The 24,180-nt window shown below is 36.2% G+C and overlaps 3 protein-coding genes across 10 annotated transcripts in view; 2 read left to right on the top strand and 1 right to left on the bottom strand.

The window, feature by feature from the left end:
* Positions 1-4,981, top strand: part of Mp (collagen XV/XVIII-type protein multiplexin) — a 156,290-nt gene extending 151,309 nt beyond the window's left edge. For all 3 annotated transcript variants that reach the window (XM_069133336.1, XM_069133337.1, XM_069133338.1), the window contains one exon: positions 1,928-4,981. In XM_069133336.1, the coding sequence (XP_068989437.1) occupies positions 1,928-2,243 (316 nt within the window). In that variant the 3' untranslated portion in view covers positions 2,244-4,981. The remainder of the gene's footprint in view (positions 1-1,927) is intronic.
* Positions 2,907-20,901, bottom strand: Hpr1 (THO complex 1-like protein Hpr1). Of its 2 annotated transcripts, none has more exons than XM_046610357.2 (10): positions 20,823-20,901; positions 19,507-19,720; positions 9,903-10,071; positions 8,658-9,350; positions 8,017-8,264; positions 7,162-7,452; positions 6,791-6,940; positions 6,563-6,710; positions 6,173-6,406; positions 2,907-6,081 (listed from the first exon to the last, which is right to left on the bottom strand). In XM_046610357.2, the coding sequence occupies exons 3-10, from the start codon at positions 9,936-9,938 to the stop codon at positions 5,941-5,943; spliced, it is 1,941 nt and encodes a 646-aa protein (XP_046466313.1). In that variant the 5' UTR covers positions 9,939-10,071; positions 19,507-19,720; positions 20,823-20,901; the 3' UTR covers positions 2,907-5,940. The 2 variants fall into 2 exon arrangements, with proteins under 2 accessions (XP_046466313.1, XP_046466311.1); XM_046610355.2 differs by having other exon boundaries at positions 2,907-6,096; positions 20,823-20,896.
* Positions 10,709-19,514, top strand: zuc (Mitochondrial cardiolipin hydrolase zuc). Of its 5 annotated transcripts, none has more exons than XM_046610359.2 (4): positions 10,709-10,917; positions 16,377-16,617; positions 17,851-18,041; positions 18,782-19,514. In XM_046610359.2, exons 2-4 carry the CDS (start codon positions 16,385-16,387, stop codon positions 18,997-18,999), a joined length of 642 nt encoding a protein of 213 aa, XP_046466315.1. In that variant the 5' UTR covers positions 10,709-10,917; positions 16,377-16,384; the 3' UTR covers positions 19,000-19,514. The 5 variants fall into 5 exon arrangements, with proteins under 5 accessions (XP_046466315.1, XP_046466316.1, XP_046466317.1 ...); XM_046610360.2 differs by having other exon boundaries at positions 16,362-16,617; XM_046610361.2 differs by having other exon boundaries at positions 10,711-10,851.
* Positions 20,902-24,180: the final 3,279 nt, after the last annotated feature.

Below are 24,180 nucleotides of genomic sequence, written 5' to 3'. Positions count from 1 at the left end.
GGACTCGGATTGGTTTTCGTTACATTCAACTCTTTAAATCAGAATCATCTCTTTTTTACAGCCTCGCCTTTGTATTTAAAATTTTAAAACCCGCGTGAAACACGCTTCCGAATGAATCGATTGTCAGTTGCCTCGGACTTCTTTAAAGCAGAATTTGAACGTCAAAATGTTTAAAAATTTACTTCGAGAGGCGGAAGTATTACGAAAATAACACATTTCAATATTCCAATTCGAGCAATCAATAAAAAGGGAAGAAAAATAGTTTTTTCTTCCTGTCAAAATCTGTAGAGAAAAAATTTAAACTTATTCGTAGCTATGCAAGTTATCAGAAGTGTTAATAATTCCTAAACCACTGTACGGATGAAATTCAAAACTGAGGTAATTTGAGGCTAAGAAGAGCGTTGTCGACTGAGACCAGAAAATTTTAAACTTATTATTAACATTTAGCCTGTTTTAAAAAATTCATCTGCGAGATGTCATTTTTTTTCAACTGTCTTTGTTCAAATAACTTTAAAACTGCTGAGCCAATGAAATTCAAAAATTAGTTCATCTTAAACTAAAGAAAACCGCGTTGATTCAGACTAAAATCATCAAAATTCGACGAACCATTTTCGAGATATCGTAATGATTATTTGTTTTTTGATGTTATAACCGATGACATTCAAAATTTAGTCAATTTTGGGTTGAAAAGAGCCGCGTAGATTTCGTCCGAAATCATCAAAATATATCAAACTATCTGGAAGACAATATCCTATTCATTTTTGATATATTTATTCTAACTTAACATTCATATGTACGTCGGAACGAAAACTTTCATTTCTGGGGTGATTATAGCAACTTCCTACTCTTATTTTTTTTTTTAAATAAACTTTTCAAAAACATCTTTTCATTCAAAATCGAGAATTTCGCATCGGATTCATAGATTCAGGAAATTGTACAGAATACTAAAGTTGAAGCCCAGTTCTTGAAAAGAAATTATAAATTATATACAATTATACATACTCTATTTCATTGTTTACAAGAATGCTCTGCGAGTTAGTGGGGAAAATGGGAATGTTGTATACACCGTAAATTTCATACAGTATTATATTTTTAACAATAGATTCTAAATCTACTGATCGATTTTATGAGCTACAAAACAGTAACGGATTGAAAACGTGAAAGATGGCTACGAATTTTCACGGCATACAATTTATTTTTCCGAAAGCGCGAATTTTTAAAAGGAATACTTCCCAAGCCGATTCGCAAATCCTTCTGAAAACTTCTGTCGGTATGCGTATAATATAAGATGTCAAAAAATTTCTTTTGCGCAAATAAATAAAGATCCTAAAACTGAGTGAAGAAAAACAGATTTATCGCGGTATTTTTCATCAGCATCGTATGAAAAGAGAAGAATCAATCGGTGTGTCCGACAAACTTCTGCGATGATCCCGAAAACGGCCGAATAGAAAATCTCAAACTGATAGGACTTGACAGCCAAATGAATAAGTTTTGAAAGAAAAATTAAAAAAAAAATTTTCAAAGAACAAAAAATTTACACATTTTTTTTCTAAATAAACATATAAACAGGGAAAAATATAATCGTTTATTCAGAAAAAGTAACGATGTCGGTGAAATATTGAAAATCGATTTATTTCTGGTAGAACCGGAAGTTCTAATTAAACGGGACATGGCAATTTTTCATGCCCGTCATTTCGTTGTAAAATCCTATAAGTTTAAAATTTTTTCAACGAACCGTTTCTAAGATCATCGCGGGAGTTTGTCGGACAAACCGAGAGACCATTTTTCTAGAAACCTGTTTTTTCGGATTCTATAGTTCCGAAAACGTTGCGATTCGTTGAAATTATAAAAACTTTTCGACCGAAAACAATACTTTGCTTATATCACCGAATATGATGAAAAGTAAATACCTGCGAATTTATTCCAGGCCTGAAAAAGTCGCTTGGCACGGATCGCACAAGTATGGCGAAAGGGCGATGGACACTTACTGCGATGCTTGGCATACCAGTAGCTCGGATCGTTACGGATTGGGTTCTCCGTTGAACGGAGAGCGGCTTCTGGAACAGATCCGATATTCGTGCGATAGTAAATTCGCTCTATTGTGCGTGGAGGTGACTACACAGACGTCTAGACGTCGCAGGGATGTAGACAACGAAGAGCAATTTGACGTTATGGAAGATGACGATGTAGAATTGTCCGAAGAAGATTACAACAGACACTTGGCGGAACTGATGGAATATTAATCCCAGAAATTTAATACCAGGTAGTTACCAGGAAGAAAGAAAGAAGAAAGAAGGAAAATTATGGAAACGTCAATTCTAATTTAAAGAAACTGTACAGAACTCGTACTCAAGAGATGAGAATATCTATTCGTTACAACGAGAATCGTATATAAGTTATAAGTATGCTGCGAGATTATAGTAGTGAGTTGAAAAACGAGGAGCAAACAGACAACAAAGAATCTAATCGACTGAAATCTGTTCGCATATTTAAGAACATATCAAAGATGATGATATGATTCCTATTTTCTATAAAATCGGAAATCATATTGATTTTAAACTCTGGAGTTTAAGAAATATTGATCAAATGAAGAAAAAACACGTTCCGTAAGAGTTTGCATTTCAATTTTGCATTGCATCTCAAAAATTGTTGAAGAAAATTTGCGAAATAAATCGAAGCACACAGTCTGGTAAAAAAAAATAATTGGAATACATGTTAGATTTGACGAAAAACGTGATAAAAAAAAATGGCAAGCGCAAATTATTTTGTTTAAAACTTTTTGAATTCGGTTAAAGATTTTGACCGCAATGGCGAATCTGGAATGAAGAATATTTTTATGCTGGATAAAAATGAACGTCGTTGAGTGCGAGTTCTTCGCTGATAATTCGATCTTTTTCGAAGAACTAAATTAATACGCAAATAACTGTCAAGAATAATAACCTTAATCCGCATAAACAATGTCGCATGAAGAATAATAATCACATTTGAAAATGATCAATATAATCTAAATACATAGCGAGTATGCTTTCTGAATAATTTCAGTTTTAAATAAAAGACTGATCGTCTCAAAAATAATTTTTCAACGTGTCATATCAGCCATCATATCAATAAATTTACTCGTGTAATCTTTAATCGTCGGAAATTACTAATCCCAGGTCTTCTATATAACTGTTCGACTGCAGGGAAATAGAAAATAATTCTATTCACTGTCAAGTAAATTGAATTCCGACATGTCGTTATTATACATACTAATGATACGATATGAATGTTGCCTAATCACATAAAACGTCCAGTATGACATAGTTATAGCACGGCAAGAAAGACGTTAAAACGAAAAAAAAAAAAAAAAAAAAATTGATAAAAAAAATAAAATGAAATAAAAATCAATAGTAATTGTTGAACATTGTTTGAGTCGGCTTAGGGAAAAAAATATTAACTACTTATGCACTACCGTCTGCATATCTATTATGCATAGGTTTTAAAAATTAAATATTTATACCATTATACATATACGTAATTACCATCGATGCATTTACATGTTACAGTCAATAACGTATGCATGAATGTTCATGTTTAAGCCATAGTTAAGTGTAAGCATAGGTGACCCCACTTGCATTTATTTGAATCACAGTTTACCTGACTGTTCAGCTTTAGATTCGTTTAAATTAAGATGAGAATTGAGTTAAAGATTTATGCCAAGTTCATTTCTCGTATGCAATCTACAGCAAATTTTACTTTCAAGTTATAAAAAGCGGAGTTATCGTATATCACACTTAATTTAGTAGAAAAGTCATGGTTACGTTCTGAAAAACCAAATCTACAATGCAAGTCATAATTTTTTTTACCGATTATGTTCTCTTACTTTCCTTCAATTGACTCTTAAAATTTATATCTTTTGTATAAAACAATAAAATAAATAAAATGCAAAAGTACCTACGTGTGCTTGAAAGCAATTGATTCGGAGGGTTGTCATAATGAAAAATAAAACTAAGAATAAGAATTGAAAAGACGGGTCACCTTTAATTAAGAAAAAAAAAAAAAAACTACTCGATATGCGGATATTAAATGAAATTGCTAAATTGTATTTAGGCATTTAATGATGTTTAGATTTATGCTCTGTCTGTATATTTATCAGTTTACACATTAAGGAAAATTTTCGAGGGGAGCAGTAGTGGAACAAGTAAATTTCTGTAAAAACGGCAAGGCAAAAAAATTTGTCACCGAAAAAAGGTTGAACATAAAAACATCTGATTCTGACCATCGTACTTGTGAATTTATCAAAGAATACAATTTCATAAACTGTTCAACCTTCGATAACGCCAAACTCTCTTAGAATATCTTTCAAGATTAAAGATCTAGACTTTTGAGAGTTTGCGCGTGACGCTAGCTTCAAATTTTATTCTAACGATTTTTTTTTTCTGACAATACTTTGAGCAAATTTACAGCTTGTCAGTCAAATTTTATAGTATATGAAACTAGTCGAAGGGAAAATATCAGGCTTCAAGGGAGTGTTTCGCATTCAAAGTTTGTAGAACCGATTCAAACTAGTCATGATCACAACTAAATAGTGAAATTTTCAGACACAATTCTTCAATTGACCTATTTTTGTTTTTTAATTTTTGTTCAAATTACAGCTACAAAATTTGTATAAAAATCTGTCCAAAAATTTGTTTCAGTAATTTTGCAGAAAAATAAGTTTAGAGTTCTCTTTTGTCTGTCCCACAAGCGTACAATTTAAACCTGTCAGCTAGACTTCTTTTCTCCATGATGAAAAATGTGGCCCAAGTTTTATACTTTTGAATCGCATATACAAGATTTCGATCCAGAATTATTACGTATTACAAGAATTCTAGTGGCTACTGTAATTTTGTCAACTTTGCTTTGAAATCAATGCTTAAAAGGTCCCAACGAATAAGTCATTTGAAAAAATAAGACGGCATATTTAATGTTACCTGACACAGCTAAAGTATAGTGCATATGGCTATAGTGCAAAAAGTAACGGGTAATCTGGATTATTTTATTGAAATGACTTGTCGATGGGTGAATATTAATAAATCATCTTCACCCCAGCTGCGAAGAAACCAATCGATGGCCTAAATTGCAGGCATCAAATAGGTGTAACTGAATTGGTCAAGTGGCAAGAACGTAACGAGTGTATTCATAGATTAAACACTATTCACTGTAGCAACATACGTATAGTAAACAGATAATATTAAACTAGTCAAGCAGCGTTGATTCTAGAGGCTCAAAGTGAATCCAGAAACGACTGCCTCCACATAACAGTCAAAATAACATTTGTTACTATCGTAGAAGAATACTATCATCGTTAATCGTCTACTTGATAAAATTACCAGCTCCAAACCAATATCTGTAACGTAGGAGTATACAATATACACGACAAGAAGAAGACGAAGAAGATGAAGAGGAATCGCAATGACGCGTGAATTATTTATTAGTTGTACGTATCACTGCATACGTGCGTGAGTGTGTGTGTGTGTGGATGTGCGAGAAATACGATTTGTATACTTGTTCGAGGATATTGTATTACGCACAAGATTCGTATTATACCACGAAAAATTTTACTGCAGTGCCCAATTTATTACCAAGTGAATACTCTTTAGATCTGTATTCACGTTGTCGTTCATTTCATTTTTATATGATTTATATTAAAATTACTTTAATTGTGATGTTCATATTAATTCCATATACACTACTATTTTCATTTCGGATAAAATACAAAGAGAATTTTACGAAAAAAACAATTTTGACGAAAATTATTCTCAACCTCTATAATCCGCTCGATTGTTCTTAGTGTTTTTGAAAATTTAAGAACAAACAAATTTTCTCCTGTCTTCAGCCACGTAAAGCAGCTGCAGTAGTCCTCGATAGTCCTCGATCAGTCACATTGATTACACTCTAGAAACAGATTAAGAACATGTTTTAGCTCTTCAATACAGCAACTGCCTCTGTAAAGCCCAATCCTTCGAGGATGTAAGCCAAATTTTCGATCGATGCATCCTCGTCCTCTTCGGCCCAGATTTCTAACATGCTTTTACACTGTTCGTACTGTGTTCGTTTCTTCTGAAAGAATGCGATCTGTAATAAAGGAAAATTGGAAAGTTGTTTGTGTCTCCGAGTTTCGTCAATATTAAATTTATGCCAAGGTGCTCACTTCGTTGGCATGGTATCCGAATTTCGCTGCTAGATCTTTCCAGTTCCCTTTTAATATATCTGACAGTTTCGCAACAATATCGGCCGTCACTTTGTTGAATTTACTGAACTTTGTTGTTGATGCGTCAACCTCAACTTGTTCGGTCTCTTGTTTAAGTACGTCCTCGTTGAATTCGGCCTCGTTTCCGTCGGTAGGAATTTCTTCGGATTCTGTTTTTATGTCCGACTGCGTTTGCTAAGAAAATGAAATGAAGAAATGAAAGAGACTATGATGATATGTTCACTTCATAATAATTAAGATAAATATTTTTCGAGATTAAGCTTTGTTCAAAGACTACTTAAACTTCTATTAATGTACATTTTAGCAGTTAGTTAATATCACGAATATTACCGGTCGATCTTTGGCGATTTTCTTTATCATAGCTTCCAAATACTCTGGTAATTTGTTGATGGGGTTATTCCCATGTACAAAAAAATGAGGACTCCGCCTAGCGAGTAATCGCAGTGCTCTCCAACCAAAGTTACCATCATTTACTTTCCTGCAAAGGGAAAAACGAATATAAAACTTTCTCGAAACACAAAAATGGGTAAGAATCAGGAAATACTTCGTCATACGTACTTGTATTCATCATCGACCATCGCAGCTGGATCCAATTGCTCTATAGCTTCGGCGAAATAAGTTTCTAGGGAAGGCAGGAAGTCTCTGTCCATTGATTTACAAGCCTCCAAATTGTTAGGGCACAAATTCCATAGCTTTGTCAACTCAGGACTGAAACAATGAGGTCATTGGGATGAAATTCATGTGAGATTATCAAGCTTTAGGAGAAAATGATGCAGCTACAGATAAGAAATTAAAAAAAAATGGTTAATAACAATGTTAAAAACTAATTTGAATCATGAAGACTTTACCATCATGAAAATGAATAAAAGTATGTGTAATCAAGATTAGAAAGTGATTAAGTCATTAAATCATTTCAAATAGGTACTTACTTTCCTAAATGATACTTTTTTTCATCTTCGGCAGCTCGGATTACGTCACCGATCCGTCTTTTTTGTTTTCTTGGTTCTTCTCCCTCAGAGTTGGATTCAAGAGCAGGCCTCTTAAACGGTGGACATCCATGATTCTTCCAGGCATTCCAGTGTTCTTCTCGTTTTAAAATGTTTTTTACAGTTTCCGCAAAATCAGATCCATTGGGAGGTGTTTCAGACAGTAATAAATACACTTGGTCTGTTGTTGTCTTGACCCATTCGACTTGATCAGGTTTCAGCTCGTGTGTTTCGCTAAACGAAGACAGTGATCACAAAAAGATTGAGGTCAGAAACGAAATTGTTATCGATTCAAAAACAGGCAAATGACCGATGTAATTCATATAAAAATACAAACATCGACATCAATTATTCACCGCATAATGTTGGGATGCAATGTTGGCCTGGTTTGGATCCGATGTGTTTTTTTAATCTGCATAACTCTACTTGAAATGTAGCTAAGGGCTCCACAGGCATATTGAAATATTCTGTATACTGTGGAGCAAGGTCTCAAGGGACTAACAGCTAGTTTAACACTCATCAGTAATACTTCTTTGCAAACTTAAATTTACATAACATAAATGCAAGGAAGCAAGCAAATGCTAGCCATATTTCTTGTTCATCAATTCACAAAAAAAAGAAACAGAAGAGAGGAGAAAACAAGTAACTGTCTACTTTTTAACACATTCAGGTTGCGATGTGGCATGGTACGGTGAAATTATGTCTGACTTGACATGTGGAATGAGCGTTATTTTGAAGTTGCAGTGAAATCATGTATAATTTGATTTTTATAATAAACTTAGTAGAATATGAACTTACGCTTTGAATTTTACGGCGCTGTTGAGGTACTGAAAGAGTATCAGGAACTGAAGTAGTACGTATCTCCTAAAGTTCGAATCTGACAACTGCAACTCTAACAGCTTCTGATTAGTGAGATACTTTGCGAAGTAGTGAGTTTCCTTGTAGTTTTCCTCCGACGAAGTGTCCATCTTTGTACATTTTGTTGGAAGGCTACGCTGCTCTTCTAATTTGAAAGATGTGAACGCTGACAAGACGTGCGACGTATGCTATAATCAATTGATGACACTGATGCAAACAAGTATAAAAATAATACAGGTCTACGAAATATAACTTTTCATTTCTCCCTCAAGTAATAATGCTTTTTCTTAGGTATTTACGTATTTTGAATTAAAATATATCGATAATTTTTTTTACTGCATATCCAGTTTACTTTATACCTAAACATTCAGTTTTATGTTCATTTTATTTCTTTCCATAAAAATAGTTCAAAAATACATCAAAAGAAATCTCGACTCGCTGTAAAAAAAACTAGCGCTATATTTCAATTCATCATATTTAAATAACTAAAAAAAAGGATTATTACTTGAGGGGGGTATTAAAAGTTATATTTCGCAGACCTGTGCAATCTAAATGGAATAATGGTAGAAATGGATATTTACAGCAGAGAAAACCTTCCAATGCATTTTATTATAGCACTGATTTGGATTTCTGAAAAAGTCTTGCAGCGCCCAGAATTTTCGGTACAGATTGTAATCTATTGGAATTTTGTTCTCAGTGTTGTCGCCATCTTCTACGATCTGCTCAAGCACTTCTTGCTCTGATTTCTCATTGCCAAATTCGGTGTGATTGTCGAGATTAAATTCACTAACTATGTTCAACCCTGACCTCTCAGAGAATGGGAAAAATTTGGCAAGGAATAGAAGAATCCTTCCACAAAATACAGTTTGTTGAGAGCGAGAAAGTCTTCTGAGCAGATCGTTGCACATCCTGAGTAAATTGTTTTTACAGGCACTGAAAAATATCTCTTCTTTCCACACAACAACATTGTTCTCGACAAACGTGAATAACTTTTCACATCGGTCCAATGTCATGCAATCAAATATGTCACCGAGTAATATGACTGGCATGCTAGCCGTTGTTAAGTCTTTCCTGCATAACTCGATACAAAACGTTATGTAAGATTCAAGATGCTGTACGTTTCCCACAGAATCATCCAGCAGTACAGTAAGCAGCGTATCTCGCAGCGCTTGATCGACGATTGACTTTCTATTCGAGACATTTGTGTTCATTTCCAGACACTTTTTTTGGAATCCGGATAAATCTGACAACTTGAAGCATTTTTCCAGGTGGTTCTGAAATATAAAATTAAATGTGTTGTTATTTTTAACTTTACTGGAAGTGTTATAAATCAATGAAATTAACGAAGCACTTATTTTCGGTGCTTGTCAATCGCTCAGCAACTATGCACATGCTCTTTATTTTGCACAGTAGTTGCGTAGTATTTTTTCCCTACCTTTCTCTACCCGTATGGCTTGAATAACAGAATTCAACAGCTGATCTCGAGTTTAAACTGATCTTTAGTTAAAATTTACGGAACCAAGCTGTGCAACACTACAAGTTACGAATGAACACGATAGCTGATCATCATCGATCTATCACAATAGACACTGAGGGGAACAAATCGGCAGATGAATTAGATTGCGAAGCAAAGGTGCAAAAAACTTAAACATTCATCAATATTGCCTTCGGCTAAATTTTGCTAACTTGAATTGAATTAGTTGAGCTTCATCAATCTACAAACAAACTTAATTTGTACTAGGTTCAGTTAAGTTAGGTTATGTATTAGTAAACAACATTGCCGCCTGCTTGAGTCTTATTTCTAACTGAAAAAGCGGCCTACTTACGTTGTAATCATGCCTCAGTGTCTCGAAAGAAGCCATCGTCGTGTTTCGGCGGTACGCTGATTTATCAATATCTTGCAACTATCAGTACTATCAAACACTTTTCACTTGCTTCTCACAATCACCCGCCGCTCGTCTACCCTTCGATAACCGCTGGCTCCACTTCACTCCTCTGCCGAGTAGTGCCGAGAAGAAAGAGGTTAGGAAGTCAAACACTGCACGAAGCGCCAAGACTGCCTAGCGGAAAGCTGGCGAAGCTTCTCGTAACGCGTCTATTGATGCATGTTTAGTTATCGATGCGTAATTTGAGTTGCCTATATGCAGGCGTCCAAGCCTGTTGACGTTACGGAAAAGGTCACGTGACCGCACTGGAGTCACATAACCACACTGATGCGTGAACGGCACTGATTACAGCTGATTACTACCGTTGACTGAAGACTGTCAACGTCACTACATAATACATCATTGCCTAGAGATCGGTAATGACCGGAAACTGACACGTGATTACGTTTCGTTGTTGTTGCACGGTTGCACGGTGCAACGTGCAAGTTGGCCGAAGCAAATTACTGGAGCTGTTTTTTCACGTGCAGCAGACAGCTGGATGCAACAGCAACAAAAATACACTAATTCGTCAAAGATTCTGGTGTTTTTTTTTCCAGCTTTTTGCAGTCATGAATATTGCTGTTTAAAGTAGAAATAAATCTATTTCTAGAGCAGTTGGTTTTGCTGCATGCAACAGAAGTCCCCCCACTACGTACGTAGCAAGCAGCCAATGAGAGCATTTTGCTGTTGCTGCATCCAACTGTTTGCTGGACGTGAAAATACAGCAAATACAGAAGCGGGGTTTTTACTTCACAGTGGAACTAGCTGTTGCTGTTTGTGTGTAGTGTTACTGGTTGCATTCGAACAATGTCGAAGTTCATCCGCCACGTGCGTCGTTATCACGATTAGAGTGTGTATTTTGTATATCTTCGTACAGGCTTTTATCGCGAAGAATAAACTTTGAATCCAGTTTGAGGTTAGAAAATTGTTTCCCAAGTCTTTTACGGGTGATTGTTTTCTTTCTTTTGAGGTTATATTTCGAAGACTCATATGATAATTTATCGGTCTTTAGCGGAGCACAATACACTTTATAACAACAAAACCATCACAACAAATTTCAGGCCGAACTAATGTTTTCGTAAATACTCCCAAAGGGGTGTCCTAGTCGATTTCGAGGTCGTATATACCTTCAAATATCGAAGTCCACGTATCGAACGCGAAAAAGGGCTCCACAGCCTCCAGTCTATACACAATTCTGAAGAAAGATATTCAAATATATTTTCATTCGACGCAGAAATAAAGAAAGGGCATGAATTCTACGACTTTACTATTGCAATTTCTTAGAATCCATGGCATTTCTTTATTTATGCGTCAAATGACAATGTGTTGGCGTGTTCTTGTTCAAACTTACGAATTGAATGGAACTATTAACCCCGTTTTCGCGTTTGAGATACGTGAATTTCGATATTTGGAGACATATACGTCAACGTTGAAATATCGAAGTCTATAAAACGCCCGTTATTTCTCAACTCCAGGCTTGTCTGACGATGAAATCCAGTCAAAAGAATGCTATGACAATAAGTCAGTCTTCGTCGATCATCTGTGGAAAATATACAAAAAAATGGTTTTTCGTTGATATATCCGTATGCGTTCATCCTATACCAATGATAGTCAAATTTAAAATGGAGCTTATCAAATTTCTACAACCGTGCAAACACCGGATAAATTTCGGCGACCACGACGCGGCGTCTGGCGTGGATAATGTAGAATTCTGCTTGAGCATTGTACCTATCAAGCTAGTAATCAGATTTTAAGTTTTGAACGAATTTATTTTCGAAGAAAAAAGCAATGCAGATAAAGCTTTTTGTGCGATTTCGTTACATTAAAAACCTTCGAAGTTTATAAGTGGTCAAAGTTTGTACTTTATGACCAAGATTTTCCGTACTTTTTGGAGCGAGCTGCGAATACTTCCCGAATCGAATACATGTAAGAATTTCCGTCTTGTATATCCGAAAATTCTCAGTCCATAATATTACTTACCATGAAATTTTTATCCAAAAATATATCTTGCCGCTGACAAAGGGGGTGCGTGATGGTTTTATGGCGCGTCATCGTTGCGTAAAATTAGTTTTCCGCAAATGTCTTCCTACCTATTTATTCTACGATAAAAAATATATCTATACATTTTTGTCGTAGGACTAACACATGCGGAAGTATCCAAGAAAAACCATTTTTTTTTCAACGCTTTCGCTCATGATCAACGTAAAGCCCGGTACAGAGATGCGGGGACTTTTCAGATTTTGTTTTTGATACGAAAATTAACGTATCCTTTTCTTTTTGTTTAGTTTTGTTTTCTCTAATTTTTCTGGACTACATGTATGGAATTGCGCTGAAATCGCTGTTTTCAGGTCAACGATACATACAGTCTTCGATTAAATAGCCAAAATCAGTGAAGTTCAACGCAGGCATCCTCTTACTTCTAACGAAACAAAACCAACATACTAATTTCGTAGTGATACCATGATTTTGAAATTCCAATATCTTCAAACTCATTCGAAACTTGACAATAGTGATTTTTTGTGATTGTTCGTTATATTATCGTTATATTATCGTTACCAACTTCAACCTCGTAATAAATCTTACACTTCGCATTTCTCAATCATAGACTTACAGTGATAGACTGTGTGCACCTACGGGGCTGCTGAAGACACGATCGAAGGACAGAGCTAGTCCTGCAGTGTTTTTTTAATAAGCCTCTATGTGTTTTTCTCGCCAAGTCACTGATTAGAGTGAGAGGAAATACCTGCGGCTGATGTTCTCTCTGTCTTGTCACGGCTTCAGCTCGCTGCAAAGGGCGCACAGTCTATTTCTACTGCGTTAAACGTGGAGACATGCCACGTTGGCGCCTAGGCATAGGCAACCAAGCGTTACATTTCATTACTGATTGTGAGATGGAAAATTGTAACTCCGATTAGCTATGTGTAGGCGCTGAGGTGGCTTGCTTCCACGTATAGTATAGGTCTAGTAATAAGTCCATGTTTTTGATACGTCATCCCGCGATGTCCTAAAGGTGGTAACTTCGCGATATTTCTAAAGATGGCATGACCATTTGAGCACAATCGATCAATATCTTTATAGAGATTTAGTGTTTTTTTGCTGCTCCAGTCGTTTCGGAGGAATCAGGAGCGATGCCAGGTTGGAAAAAATTGGCATTACCTGAAGTACAATTTTTTTTTTTTTTTTTTCAATCATGATAATAATAACAACGGTTTACTTCGTTCTTACGTAGTTGCTTGAATTTCACGTCAAAATGAATTTTAAATTATTGACACTAGCTTGGAAAACTCAAAGCTATACCTGGTATAGTAAAAATACGAAATTACGGGAAATATCCTTTATTTCAGAAATTACACGACCGATATCCATTTCTAGAATTAGTTTCTCGGAAGAACCCCACTGCACGATTTTGCTGATCATGAACTCCACGTTCCCCATAAACGACTACTCTGAAATATATAAAAAAAAACTTTCAAAGTAAGAACCAGGCGGTTGAGTCGAACTACAAGTTGGGCGAACATGGAGAGTCATTTAAAAGACCCTCTAGCGATTTTCTGAGCATAACCATGAGCGATGAGGACAAAAAAAAAACATACCTAATTGAGGTCTGCCATTACTGAAATTCTTCCGAGTCGGGTCTAGTCGGGTGTTATGGGCTGGATTTCAATTGGCTATTATTTATTTACGGAAAACCAAAATTCGCCACAATAAATTAACGCTCATGCAAAGAAAAAATTCCTAAATACGATTTACCTGAGATGGACGCGGAGTTTTCCTCTTTTGGTTGAGCTTTCAAAATAAAAGCTTTCACTTACCTTTCGTTGATCTTGATGATTCGAGCTGTGAACGGCTCTGCGTGATCGACGATGACTAGATATGATATGAATTGACAATATTTAGGCACGATTACTCTGATTGCGTCAGCTGAATTATTGTCTGTATCTAAATGTATGAAATGTTTGCTAATAATTGTCCGCTAGCACTTTAGAATCGATCCCTACACTTTAAAGCTGTTATCCAAAACGGGGTCTTGTGAAAGGGTTTTCAAAAGAAAGAAGGATAATTCACGAAGGCCAAACATGGCGCCGGTCAATATACTAAAATGGGTACGGAGATAGTTTGGTAAATTTGTCAGTTTGATTTACTCACGTTGAAGGTAATTAATTCGATTGATACACAAAATGGATGAAACACAATGATTAAGTTTATTCAAATTTAGTTGGATAAAGATTATAGCGGTTGAATGTTATTATTAAAATAATGATATTCAAATAAAAGAAAAGTACGGAATTTCTTCAGAGTTATTTAACTTGTCTTGATGCTAAGAGATTGTGTGAATCACTCTGATCTAATGATGGTTTGGACTGACTGCTTGAAAGGTTTTCGATGAACTGCTCTAGTTAGACGACGTTTCAGAACTATTCTGTTAAAAGATTTTTGTTGAACCTGTCTAGAATAGAAGGTTTTGAAGAACTATGCTGTTTTTGCACACTGCGACGCTCTTCTGAGTTCATTCTTTAGCTTGCAGTTTTCTAACGTGCTTCCCAATTCGGTCATTTATGGGAATTTCTGGAATTGAATTTTTTTATGGGAAGAGGACCAATACGGAAGATTTACGTATGTTGAGATGATATTTTGGGCAATTTCCGTACTTGCTGAATTCCGTACGGGTTTATTACGTGGTACGTGCACGTCAATTCCTGCATGTCCGAAAATATCATAAAGTGATTTTCGGGCATCTGGTTTGTCTTTAACGAACTGTTGTTGAAAGCTGAATAGTTTTTTCTTAAGTGTTGGTGGGATGAATAGTCGAAGCCATAAAAGGCATTAGGACGAAGAAAATGCTTTGACCGTTAGCTTGCGATCTTGAAAGGATACCACTCGTTCTCTGGTGTGGACCTTCTGGTACGTACGTGCACGTAAGTTTGGATTCAGACTGCCGTTAATATTAATTGACTTTAAGGTTAACATAAGCAAGAATGAATGTTTCTCAAGGTGTTTAGAAGACGAAAGAAATCATATGCATGCAATGCGTACGGAAATTTAAAGCAAAATATAATGACTTAAAACCAAGTTATAAAGCTTATAAGTATGTGAAAAGAATATATCAAATTATCAATCCGTGGAATTGAATAGGTGATGCAAAATGAGGCAAATATTTAGGGGCGTTTGGGATCGAGGACGGGTACCCGAAAATTTCAGATTACCACAAAATTGTGGGTACGCGAAAATCTCGAGTCACCAAAAAGTTCCAAGTACCTCGAAAATTTTGGTTTTGCCGAAAAGTGCGGAGTTTTCGAAAATTTTATTCACGACTGTTTTCGCTTCTCCAAAAATAACGGGATTTTAAAGTCAACAGAGACTTTTAAAAATTTCGAACTTGTGTCATTTCCGAAATCTCGGACAATCTGAACGACAATTTCATAGCCGTCTGGAATTGTAAGTCGTGGAGATTTTATTAAAATTTTCGGATACCCGCACACCCCTAATGTCTAGTAAGTATGAAGATGACCAAAGGAAAAATTGAAATTTTTTACCGAAAGAAGGTGAACAGAAATTTACGATGTAGTTTTTTTGAAACAACTCATTCTAAAAGTAGATAGCAGTCGTGTAATTGCTGAAATGATCAATATTTCGCGCAATTTTTTATTTTAACCACAGCAGGAATACTTTTCGAAGATGATTTTGACAATTTAAAATGTATTTTGATGTGAAATTCAAGCAATGAAATAGGGATTTAGAAATATGGTGCTTACGAATTTGATGAAGAAAATCCGTACATATATTTTTTCAGCAAAAAAAAAAAAAAAAAACACTGAAATTGATGAGATGTAAATGATATTATAAATAAATCTGAATGACACGTGTCTATGTTTTTAACAAATACTAATTCGTACCTACACACGTACAGAAAGAACCTGCTTCATCCTGTTTTAGGGGATGTTTTCTGCTTTATTGAATTATTTTAGTGGTCTACGGGTATTGTCGAAAAATACATGAGAATGTTTTTTTTTTTTTTGTGGAACTCTATTACCGAATAAATAGAAATTTGAAAAGTTTACTTCCCCGTATCTCCGTAAGCTTGTGTATACTCGAGCTTGAATTTATTCGTGAATATTGAGGTATCGTAAAGTATCATTTGGCCCTTGTTTCGGAAAAATTCACGCGAGCCACAAAACGGGCAATTTATGGGGAGGCTCTTTGAAAACGTGAATCGTGAATCAATTGATAGGGGTACACAGTTTTGGGGCTTCGTATTTTGAATTCGATGTTTCTGATGCGAATCCTTCACATAAATTCTATTGTACTTTTAAAAATAATTGAAGCTGAAATATGTACACACCAATGAAACATGATTCATAGGATAATTTCGTGCAGGAATCACGATGATGAAGAACATGTGGATTTTTGGCCGTTCCAACAAGGTGGTGATCGTAGTTTTCACGGGAGTTTTGGCCACAGAACTATTATGGCAATTGTATAAAAGAACTCGAAGTAAAATACCCTCAAAGAGCATCAACGAGGTTCTTTTTTTCTCTGAAGAATCATCCAACTGTCGGATGCACGCCGTCTCTAGAACACCTTGCGACCGTTCCAACTGTTCGGTTACACAATTGAGGTGAGAATCAATGGAGATAATGCAATAGGAATATCGATGAAAAGATTTTTAGAGACGTTCGATGTACCTTGGGTGCCATACTAATTTAGAGATCAGGCTTTCACGTTTAATAAAGCCGAAAAAGACAGTCTAACTTTGTCGAAAAACCAATTGAAGTAGGCTCCCCATTTTGGAAAAAAAAAAATTAAAATTTTCGAGCGTTCTTGAATCTTCTCAAAGAGTTCTAGAGTTCTGGATAATTTTCAAAAATAGTTCCGGTCAATTAGGGTTCAAAAAATTAATTTCAAAAAATGGGGTGCCAACTTCGCTGATCACTTCGTTTTCGAAAAAATAAGTTTTTGCTGCGAGTTCTGGATGGTATTCGAATTGTTCTACAGTTCTATGCTCATATGAGAAATAGTTCTGGTTATTTACCACTAATAAAATAGAAAATAAAAAATAACAAAAATGCTAGCACTCCGTTATTTAAAACCAGTCATTTTTTTTTTCAGAATTCTAGAGTTTCAGCCGATTGAAATTTTTTTATTTTGTTTCGTTACCGAGATATCGAACAAAATACCCACGCGCATTACTTACAGCGAAAATTAATTTTAACCATTCCCGAAGTTCCGATGAGAGTTTCGCATAGACGAGCGTGAGTTCCGTCAATCATTCGAATGAATTTTTCCGATTCAATCAGAATTCGAAGAGTTCTCGAGCTATTTCTGATATCTTCTTAGAACTCGAAAAAATTGCCGTACTTTAATTATGGGATGCTAGCATTGTTGTTATTTTTTTATTGTTTATTATTTTCTTACAATTGGTGGTAAACAACGAGAAGTATTTCTCATATGGGTATAGAACTGTAGAACTATTTGAGCACTATCCAGAACTCGTAAAAACGAAAACTTACTTTTTCCAAAATGGGGTACCAACTTCACAGAGATAATTTCACAGCTGTTTGAAATTCAGCAAACCGTAATAAAATAGTGATTATTTCTCAACGTTTCGTTACAATAACGTTGCTAACTTCAATCTCGTAGATTTTATAACCTACCCTGCTACCGACAAACATCATATTTCGTAACAGACAGATCACAAGATATCTATTCAATTCGAAGCGTCGAAACACCCACCCTGGAAATCTTTGCTTCAACGTCGTCATGTTGCTTTTAGTATGGACACGGCCTGTCTGCTGTACACGATCCGCTACAATATATACGACTTGTGAAATACGTTTTCTTTCTGCTGTAGGAAACTATGCGCATATTTGGAATCTGCTCAGCAAAATCTCGATGTTTGCATGTATCTATTCAGCTGTGAGGATCTAGCAGCAGCGATAGCCAAGGTGTTTTGTCGCGGAGTAGTTGTCAGAATTATCGTCGATGGAGGAATGGCGGAAAATTCCGCCTGTGAGCGTCGTATAAGAGATTTTCGAGAACGAGGTAAGATTTTACTTAGTTCAAAGCAATTCAGGCTCTTCAAATCGCACGCGTATCATTATCTAAATCACTCCCAAACAATTTGAATAACAGGATTTCTCAGAAAGTAAGGCGATTCGTCATCATTTCGCGTAGAATTTCTAAGTCAACTTTTAGTATTTGCAGTTGATACGGTAAAATTCACAATTAATTTACTCGAAACAACGTTTTTCGACACTCTTCACGTGATATCTTGATTCGAAATAGTTTGTACGATATTGATGAAATTTCGTAGATATCCTATGCTGTTAGGTACATAGTTTCTCAAGAACTATTCACGTCCGAATTAGACTCTGTAATTTAAAAATTAATCAAGTACCGAAAATCGAAGAAAATTCGAACAACGTACTGAAAAAAGAATCTGTCGTGACGAAATCAGGGTTTTAAGTTTCAAGTGCAATTACAAGTGCGTTGAACGTGAAAACATATGTTTTTTGAGTTGATTAATGCATGTCGTTTAACAACGTGAAATTTATAGGTACGTCGAGAATTTCGTTTATACCCGCTAAAATCACACAATTATAGACCGTTTTTCAAATTTCAAATCTCAAAGTAGAAGCAAAGCTAGTATTTCTCACCTGTATAATCAATGAGTATTTGTGAAATTCTTCATGTAAATAGCAGCTATACAAAGTTGAATCAAAAATCAAAATAAAGGTCAAGCGAATGATATTTAACCGTTTCTTGTATAACCTCATCGCCAGGTATTCGAGTGAGGATGAAGAAATCGGAATACTTGATGCATCACAAGTTTGCGATAATTGATAGGAAGCTGATTTTGACGGGGAGTACAAATTGGACGATGCAAGCGATGCACGGAAACTGGGACAACGTCATAGTTTCGAATCAACTCGCCCTAGTCAAGCCGTTCATTGCGGAATTCGACAGAATGTGGATTTTGCTCACCACAGGCGAAGACTGATGAATATAAACTCATTTGGTTCAAACGTATACCGCAACGAAGTATGGAATAATTTGAAAAAACACTTTGATGAATATCTTTAAACAATTCTTTTACACCACTGGTTCCTAGTCGTTTTGAGACTATATTCCCTTCTGGGAACGAAGCCGCCGTTTACGATTAATGGACCGCTTTAATCTGAAGTGCATTACGCGTTTGAATACACCGAGTAGCTAGTGACGATAATAAATTAGTAATATTCAGGAAATATTTCAAGGGAGGTTATTTAAACGTATTTCGATTCCGATTCGATACTCATAGAAATAATTGTAAGTGAAATGTTGTTCAAGACATTAATATACATATACTGTGGAGAGTCAGTGCGAGGGATTATGAAAATTGAAAGAAGAGCATGGGCGTACGAAATGCATAGATTTACCAATCAATTGGCAATTTCCTGACTCGAAATACAATTCTTTGTATTTCTGCGACAAAATCTATCAAACTATCAAATATTGCGGTACATACCCATGCAGCCTAGCACAGAAGTAGAGTCTTCGTCCGAACTCGATACAGATATGGCGATGACGCCTTTTTCAGTATTCACGAGGAATCCAGAATCGTAATTTATCGTCTGAATGATGCTTATGACGTACGGTCGTGATGGAGCTTTAATGAATGCGTCTGCGCTGTGACGCATGAGGATGCCGTGACGTGCGGCTTTATGCGTTGACCTTTTCATCTGAAAAATACCCCTGACCTTCAGTATAACTAGTTGAATTAATTAGCTGTTAACCTATGTCACCGCGCTGATTTGGCACACATGCACAATCTGAACTTGTATAACACAGAACTAAGTGCAAAGTTTGAGTATTGTAATTGAATAGTCTTCCAACAGAGAAATACTCACGAAGAAGTCGTCAATATTTAGCCGTTGAAAAAAATCAGCATTGCGTAAGTGAAGAATGCCCAGGCAAAACGTTGTTGTGAAATAATATTTTTTAACTGTACAGCTTGTGTTCGTAAAATTTTTTAGCTGTACTCGTGTACTTTGAAAATGTTCGGCCATCGAATGTGAGGTAAATATATCCAACACCTGAATAAGATCGAAATATCTATCGATTGTTTGAGCGAAATGCTGTATTTTTTAAGACTAATTAATTTTCTCAATCAATTATTTTAACGTTATTAACTTTCATTAAGTTTATTATTCTTATTACGATTTCTTGACGTTCTCTTTCGAGCAAATTTTCCAGTGTAGAATAAGAATGAAACTTCCATGATTTTCAACATGCCGTATGTATACAAGATCCAAACGTCGAATTATTAAACAGTATGATGAATAAAAACTTGTGCAATACATTTTTTTTTTCAAATCCCAACTCAACATTTTTCCAGCAATTGTTTTACAATACCTCTCAATAAAGTTTTTCTGTCAATGAAAAATCCAAAAATCCTCCACTCATTCAAACATAACATAAATCCGATGTTACAAAATATCATAGTTATTTAATTACGCATCGTAACATTCTCCATCTTTTTCTTTAATGTAAATGCTATAATTTCTCCGAGTCTATATTATTAGAAAAACGAACTTCGTATGATTTATTCCGAAATATATTGGTCGAGGCATATATTCCCAACTATTATACTGGCAGATTCTTTGAAATTGCATGAATATCCCAACAAATGAAAACTTCATTGAGTCTGCATTGTATTTTCAAACACATAAACGACTTTCAAAAATATTACGTAGAATTGAGACTCCATGAATAATTCAGAGACGGAAACGAAAACCGGTAATTAAACACCGACGATGAGCTTTCTTCCTCGACTCAACTAACCTTTTGTGGGAGTTGCCATGACGATTGTGACATCATCCCCAGTAAGCGATCCTCAATTTCACCGTATCGCAGAACTCACTCACATTGCTTGCAAGCACGATGTATGTTCAACTTATGCTAATACGGATTATTCAGATCGCGTTGCCTCGCAATTTGTCTTCGTTTCTTAGTAGACGCAAGTATCACGCATGCATACGTATACACAGACGATAAATCGAAATGTATCTGTCTTTGCCTTGACTATGCTTCAAAAATAGATGGACGCAATAAATCTCGTCCCTAAGAATTGTTATAACTATAAATTACCGCCGAGTAGTTTCACTTACAAGATTGGCGCGATATCTAGCGGTAACCGCTAGAGCTAGAATCCCGTTCGAGTATTTTTTACTTCGCATAGTATTTTGAATCCCATTCTCGTGAAGTTTCTACCACTCAGACGGTCAGATATTTACAGATCGTCTATTTTATCCTCATAATTGTCGAATTGTATAATTCGAAGTGGTAGGAAAGAATATCGCTAGTTTATATTTTCAGTTTATGAATTACCATGTGTAAATCGAGCGCGAAGCCATGAAAACGATTTTACATTAGTTAAACATGATGACAAAATCACACAATCACACGATCTTACTGTATTATTTTTTGTACTTCCTGATATTTTTCATAGGCTGTGAAAATGCAACTGTACGAGATGATAAAGTACGTTAAAGAGATACTTTTTTCCGTGCACTTTTTCGAAATGTTCCAGGTTTTCAAGAAATCGGAAAAAATTCACGGCCTCTTCTCAGAGTGTTAACTACGTTATCCAAAAGTTGGCAAACTCAGAAATTTCGAAGTATTGTTCATAAAAATTGATACTTACAAAACGACCGTTCCCTAAAAGACTAGTGTTTGCCCGGAGGCTTAAGATGGTTTTACTACTTATAAGTATCCTAGTCTCGGCATATCACATATCACATGTCATGACGCGTATCATATTTCCAACATCGACTGTGTTTTCCGATTCATGTTGCGTTCAAAGATCTTCGTATAATTCCATCGCGGGATCAGTCGAATCAGTCAAACGCACAGGGTGGCCACAAAATTCTTCCAAAAAAAAAAACCCCCCAAAATTTTCCCCGTTCTAGTAAGTTACCAAAACCTGAATCGTTTAGCTTATTAACTCCTATATTCGGTTCAAATTCAATTCGAATTGAAAAATAAAATAATGCACAAAAAAGCCAGTATAAACCAATATATTTTCTCGACGAAAGAAAGTAAACTCGTTACCTCAATTTCCGATTCCCTTGACAGAAAACTGATATTTTCTTAGTTTTTTCCATGACCAATCAGTGTGGCCACCCTGAAGGTATCTACGCAGAACGAACTTGACAACCACTGCAATGCTTCCCCAATGCCGAGTTATCTCGACCTTCGACCCGCGCGCTTTCGTCTGTGACGTAGTCGCCCCACCTCGACACCGTCACAGGTGCTCGTCCCCTACTTTCCCCGGGCCGTCTCCCTTCTCTATCCCTTCCTCACTCTGGCCGACTCTCTCTCTCTCTCTCTCTCTGTCTCTCTCTCTCTCTCCTCACGCACGCAGTCGCTCTGTGACGTCATACCGACGATCGATGCATCGAGCCTCCCTCCAACGTTTCGTCACAGGCCTTCACCCGACGTCCTTTGGCATTGTGCTGTGATATAAGGTTGGCGAAATGATTGATTTTGAAAGGGATAATTGAATCCGAGGACCGCTTACGCATTTCTCTCGACTGTTTTTGTTTTCGTATTTTTGACTCTGCCGTGAGTCGGTAATCGCGAAATTACCTACGCATTCACGCGACCTACGTAAAACGGCCGGTATGTCGCTTACGGAGAGTTAGAACGCAAGTTATTGTCGAATCAGAATTCTTAGGGATCTCCCTCCGCCTTTGTGCGCCAGCTTAATCGCTCGAGTTCGTGCCAAGGCTCGGACCGATTTCACGTAAAACTATAATATTTTCATTCCGCATTGTAACGGAACGTTATACGACGCCCCTTGAACTTCACGGCTTTTGAACAAGCTTGAGAAGCAATTAAGCAGGAATTGGACTCTGCTCTTGCGCGATGCATTGCATAGCATAAAGTACTTGGTGTTACGAAGAAAGAGAAAGAAAACCGGCCGTTGCAGCGAGACGAGAAACGGACTCGCCGCGTTAACGAAATCACCGAGAGTTATTCTTGCTATGTTTGAAATATTGACGACTTAAAACCACCTAATCGTAGCCTAAATTCTGAACACTAACCTCATCAATGTCAAGAGCTTCTATTCAAAGCTGCGTAAGATTTTCCCCCACGTCTTTACAATGCTGTTTACGAAAGTCAAACTAAACCAGAAACCGTTATTCTTTTATGAATTTCTACGACGTGGTTTCATCCGCCCCTACAATAGATCACGGTACTGTAATGTGTCGCATGCACAATTGATTTCTCTGAATCGTGCTTTGTTTTCGTGCGTACAAGTGTCAAATACATTTTCGAGAAAATTTAATAGATTTTTTTTTGTGGAGTCCTGAAAAAATATCCTCTACACGAAATTCGCAAGCAATATTTGTACTTGGAACGCTGTTCTGTAATTATGAACTGGTTCAGAACTAACGTGATGTGCTCGAAGGATTTTTGTCGAAATATTATGTCTTCACAAGTACGTGAAAGGAAGGTTATTGACTTGGTTTGCTCGTCTTTGCTTTGCTAAACATTTTTGTTTTTCACAAAGAATTTACTGTGTATACCTATTCAAGTGAAATCAGTTATGTGTGGTAGTCGTTTTGTTTCACATGATTTTAAATTCTAGAATTATAGAAAAGCTCATTTAAAACAAATGCCGATCCTTGCGATTTGCGTTTTATTTGTGACGCCCTACGGTGTATTAAAAAAAAAAAAAAAAAACGAGGGCCATGTCCAACTGGTGAAAATGGTCTAGAATGTCCCATGTGTGACGAACATTATGAAATTACATGAAATTATTTCCGAATCCATCGCGAATGTTCGTGGATAAAATGAAAGGAAGTCGATTTAGATTCTTTAAAATTTAACCCGGTTCAGATGAACTTTGGATGGTTCCGCATCGTTAAAGTTTTAATCCTGCTTGAATAAACATTAATTTACAGCCAGTTTTGTGTGTGAGCTCAGATCACCGTCGAGACGTTGATTGACTCGAAAAAGAATGTCTATTTCATGTAGAATTCTAGCCGCAGGCTATAGATTGTGTGAGTGTGAAAACACCCGAGGTACAAACAAATATCGTGAACAAAGCGGAATCTTCTGACTGTATACATATTATGTATGTAGTCATTACAGTGCCGCTGCGGCTGAAGACCGAATAATACAAACGTCTGGT

Source organism: Neodiprion pinetum, chromosome 2 (assembly GCF_021155775.2).
Source record: "Neodiprion pinetum isolate iyNeoPine1 chromosome 2, iyNeoPine1.2, whole genome shotgun sequence".
In the NCBI taxonomy this organism is placed as follows: domain Eukaryota; kingdom Metazoa; phylum Arthropoda; class Insecta; order Hymenoptera; family Diprionidae; genus Neodiprion; species Neodiprion pinetum.
This window is presented reverse-complemented; position numbering and strand designations above follow the sequence as displayed.

Excerpts from the sequence above, each read along its gene's own strand:
- Hpr1 (XM_046610355.2), bottom strand. The coding sequence starts at position 9,938 with ATGGCTTCTTTCGAGACACTGAGGCATGATTACAAC. Across the intron at positions 9,351-9,902 it reads CACTGAGGCATGATTACAAC|AACCACCTGGAAAAATGCTT; the intron begins GTAAGTAGGCCG and ends TTTATATTTCAG. Across the intron at positions 8,265-8,657 it reads ATTGGAAGGTTTTCTCTGCT|CATACGTCGCACGTCTTGTC; the intron begins GTAAATATCCAT and ends AATTGATTATAG.
- zuc (XM_046610359.2), top strand. The coding sequence starts at position 16,385 with ATGATGAAGAACATGTGGATTTTTGGCCGTTCCAACAAGGTGGTGATC. Across the intron at positions 16,618-17,850 it reads TGTTCGGTTACACAATTGAG|GAAACTATGCGCATATTTGG; the intron begins GTGAGAATCAAT and ends TTTCTGCTGTAG. Across the intron at positions 18,042-18,781 it reads AAGAGATTTTCGAGAACGAG|GTATTCGAGTGAGGATGAAG; the intron begins GTAAGATTTTAC and ends CCTCATCGCCAG.